At 59.5% G+C, this 4,012-nt stretch overlaps 1 protein-coding gene across 1 annotated transcript; it reads left to right on the top strand.

Annotated features, from left to right (window-relative positions):
• ppiaa (peptidylprolyl isomerase Aa (cyclophilin A)) lies at positions 1-2,411 on the top strand. Its single transcript, XM_086169348.1, has 4 exons — positions 1-161; positions 1,391-1,510; positions 1,593-1,765; positions 2,069-2,411. Exons 1-4 carry the CDS (start codon positions 93-95, stop codon positions 2,199-2,201), a joined length of 495 nt encoding a protein of 164 aa, XP_086025474.1. The 5' UTR covers positions 1-92; the 3' UTR covers positions 2,202-2,411.
• The last annotated feature ends 1,601 nt before the right edge of the window (positions 2,412-4,012 follow it).

The raw sequence follows: 4,012 nt of genomic DNA, 5'->3' as shown, positions 1-4,012 counted from the left end.
AAACTAATGCCCGTCCGTCCATCTTCCTCGGTTCGTAGCGATCCTCCGCGCCCTCCGCCGCCCAGACCAGCTCGCCGCCTGTAACCGCTCTCATGGCAAACCCCCGGGTCTTCTTCGACGTGGCCGCCAACGGCAGCAGCCTGGGCCGCATCGTGATGGAGGTGAGGCGGGACGGCGGCCGCGGAGCGCCCCGCTATTGTGTGTGTGTGTGTGTGTGTGTGTGTGTGTGTGTGTGTGTGTGTGTGTGTGTGTGTGTGTGTGTGTACGCGCACGCGCGCGTGCCTGTGCGCGCGTGCTGCGGGCCGGGTCTGTGCTTTGTGTGAAGGAGGCGCGTCCCCGGCGCCGTCACGGCGGACCCGGCGGCTCCGTGCGCGCCGTTGGGCCGCCGTGCACCGGAGGCTCGGCGGGCCGCGCGTCGTAGCCTCCGTTACCGGCCCTGCGCACGTGCTCCTGGCCAGCCGCGTCACCGGCACCGTCTGATCGCGGGAGCGCGCGGCTCCCGGTTCCGGCCGTCCCGGTTCGTAGCGGAGTTTCACGGCCGACGCCGGCAGCCGTCGCTCGGCGCTCAATGGCGGCACCGGGCCAGCTAATGCTAAGAGAACAAAGTGCCGCCCGGCCGGGAGGACCGAGGAAGCGGGAGAGGAAGCGCCGCGCTTCCTTTGTTAGGCGGCCTTGACCGAGCCCGGGACTCCTCCGGTGTTCCCGGAACTCCTCCGGTGCTCCGCCGCGCCGACCCACCGACCGGACGCGACGTCAAATGGCGTCTGAGACCGACGGAGATATGCCGCCGGCTGCGGCCGCGGCGCTAAAACGTGTCGCAGTTAGCCTCCGGGGCTAGCCTACCGGAGAAGCACTTCTAGAAAGTTCCACGGCGCGGCGGGGGCTCTTCCCGCCTGCTGCGGGACTGCGGAAACCCTGGAGACCCCGGACAGGGTTCCGGTTCCGGTGTCGGTGCGGCCTCGTGCTGCGGCGGGACCCGACCAACGTGCTTCGAACTCTGCGTCCAGCCATTTTGTTCCTCGGACCGGGTCGGTGAGCGGCGGGCCGCCGGGAGGGGCTGCGGGTCCGGCGGGCGCACCTGCAGCCCAGCCGCGGCCCGTCAGAGGGAGAGGAGCCGCATCGCCGCCCGCAGTCTCCCTCCGCAGCCCCCCTCCGTCCCCCGGGGAACTAGTTCCTCCCATCGTGGCGGGCCGGTGACTCAGCGGGTCCGATCCGGTTTGAGGAGTGAAGGATGCTGGAGGTTTCCTGCCTCTCCGGGTGTGAAGCCGCTCCGCTGCAGCGGCAGGGAGGGCGGGTTGGCAGCCGCAGTCCTGCGTCTGACGCTCCTTCCCGCTCCCGGGTCGTTCCGCTCGGCTCCCGGACTGACTGGGTCGCCCGTCTCCTCCCGCAGCTCCGCAAGGACGTGGTGCCCAGGACTGCCGAGAACTTCCGCGTCCTCTGCACCGGCGAGATGGGCTTCGGCTACAAGGGATGCAGCTTCCACCGCGTCATCCCGGATTTCATGTGTCAGGTGAGGCCCCGCGTCCCGTCCGGACCGGACTCTCGCCGGATGGCCGGACATGCAACGGATCTCCCGTGTTTCTGACCCGCAGGGCGGCGACTTCACCAACCACAACGGAACCGGCGGAAAGTCCATCTACGGCAACAAGTTTGCCGACGAGAACTTCACCCTGAAGCACACCAGCCCCGGCATCCTGTCCATGGCCAACGCCGGCCCGAACACCAACGGCTCGCAGTTCTTCATCTGCACGGCCGTGACTTCCTGGTGAGTGGCGTGACACCGAAATAGCTTTTGGTGACTCGATTTCACACGGGAGACCCTTTGAGAGTCACAGAAAGTCACTCCAACTGTGCTTTGATAGCGTTCCAGTTTCTGATGAGCTCGTGTTCACAAGCCAACTGGCTTCTGTGTCAGCCTGTTAGCTCACGTGTGTGTGTGTGTGTGTGTGTGTGTGTGTGTGTGTGTGTGTGTGTGTGTGTGTGTGTGTGTGTGTGTGTGTGTGTGTGTGTGTGTGTGTGTGTGTGTGTGTGTGTGTGTGTGTGTGTGTGTGTGTGTGCGCGCGCGCAGGCTGGACGGGAAGCACGTGGTGTTCGGCAGCGTGGTGGAGGGCATGGACGTGGTGAAGAAGATGGAGAAGTACGGATCGTCGAGCGGCAAGACCTCCAGCAAGCTGACCATTCTTGATTGCGGGGAACTCTGAACCCAGCCCTCTGCGCGCCCCGTCCCTGCCATCAGTCAACATTCCTATCGATGGATTTCCCCCCGACCCGTTTTTTATTCCGTTCTCCTTGAAATCATGTTGCTGCATTTGTGACTTTGCCTTGAAAGTTTCTTTTGCATTAACTCTGAACCCAGCGGTTTTTTTTTGTGACATCAAAAGAATAAGAAAATAAACGGAAAGTTGCCTTGATATTTAAACTGGTTCTCTTGAATTCGCACCCAGCCGACAGATTTCCCACTAACTAACCAGCCGCCAGAGAGGATTGAGGACCGTTAGTCAATGACAAACTGCCCAAATGAAGTCTGTCATGTCAAATTGAGCTACATCAACACAACCCAGTAAACTGAACCGTCAAAGTTGGTTCAGGCTGGTCCACATCTCCATGATGCTGCTTCGCCTTCATACAGGAAGGGATTGGGATGCAGAAGCTGTTTCAAGGCCTTTGGGGGACCCTTTTGGTCTTTGGGGGACCCCCTGGTCTTTGGAGACCTGCGCAGTCTGGAGACTGCATTCTCAGCTTTGACCACTAGGGGGCCGGCGAGCAGCCGGACTGTACCACCTGCGGCCCCGGAGGGGGGGGTTTGTCTGGTTCGGTAGGAACCAACTCTGGGTTCGTGTAGAGAAAGCGGGTCCCAAACGCAACCAGGCCACAAAGTGAAGGGAAACCGGTGGATATCAACATTTCCACCGGATTCAAACACTTTAAATAGCTTTTCAAATGAGTTCAACTTCTTACAGCTGGCTAACCAAGCACAAGCTAGCCGGCTGCTAGCTAGCCGGAGGCCCGCTAGCCAGGCAGACGAAGGGGTCGCGGGAAGGAACCGGCTCAGTGGTCGGAAACAACCGGGACGTCCGACACCGGCGGCGGTTCGAGAGACACGATCCCGGTTTCCGCCGCGGGTCAGGCGGCCACGAAAGTGCCCCGAAATGGCGCCGGGATCCTTCCAGAGAAAATGTCCACAAAGCCGTCCAACCGAAGGAGTTCACTGCCGGGATTTTTACGTTCTCACATGTACATAAATAGGATTAAGGATTAGTCATTAAAAGAAAGTGGTCTGGAAAATGTGAAACAATCCGTTAAAATAAAAATACCTGTTTGGATCAGGATTTACCCAAATGTTCACGTTACTTTTCAGTGATCAAACAGCGTAGTGCAGGAACACGGATCGTCCAGCAGAGGGCGCTATAGAGCCGCACGGCCCGCTCTGCTCCCCGTCAGACCTTCTGCAGCTACCAGGGAGACCAGGACCTTCTGCAGCAGGTCAGGGAGACCAGGACCTTCTGCAGCAGGTCAGAGACCAGGACCTTCTGCAGCAGGTCAGGGAGACCAGGACCTTCTGCAGCAGGTCAGGGAGACCAGGACCCTCTGCAGCAGGTCAGAGACCAGGACCTTCTGCTGCTACCAGAGAGACCAGAACCTTCTGCTGCTACCAGAGAGACCAGAACCTGCTGCAGCTATCAGGAAGACCAGGACCCTCTGCAGCAGGTCAGAGACCAGGATCTTCTGCAGCTAGCAGGTTGAGCAGGACCTACTGTAGGCATAAGGACCTGCTGCAGGTACCAGGGGTAGAAGGAAGCATAAAGAGACTTTGTGGATGTTGGAGAGGATTTTATTGATTTAGATCTGTTGAAGCTTTGAGAGATTACAGTTGATCTGGTCTGGGCTGGAGAAGGTTGAGGGTTCTTCTCCCCTCGTCCTCCTCAGAGTGAGATGTTGTCAGATGTCAGTCAAACCTTCAGCCAACATTTCTACAACCTGTAGTACCTTCAATCTAAAATCTACAGACTGC

The sequence above is a fragment of the Fistularia commersonii genome, chromosome 22, assembly GCF_037954325.1.
Source record: "Fistularia commersonii isolate RoL2024-O1a breed Wild chromosome 22, RoL_Fcom_v1.0, whole genome shotgun sequence".
Taxonomy (NCBI): Eukaryota; Metazoa; Chordata; class Actinopteri; order Syngnathiformes; family Fistulariidae; genus Fistularia; species Fistularia commersonii.
This window is presented reverse-complemented; position numbering and strand designations above follow the sequence as displayed.

Bases quoted from the DNA above. Each gene is read 5' to 3' on its own strand.
- ppiaa (XM_086169348.1), top strand. From the start codon at position 93: ATGGCAAACCCCCGGGTCTTCTTCGACGTGGCCGCCAACGGCAGCAGC. The intron at 1,511-1,592 runs GTGAGGCCCCGC...TCTGACCCGCAG, and splicing joins TCCCGGATTTCATGTGTCAG to GGCGGCGACTTCACCAACCA. The intron at 1,766-2,068 runs GTGAGTGGCGTG...GCGCGCGCGCAG, and splicing joins TGCACGGCCGTGACTTCCTG to GCTGGACGGGAAGCACGTGG.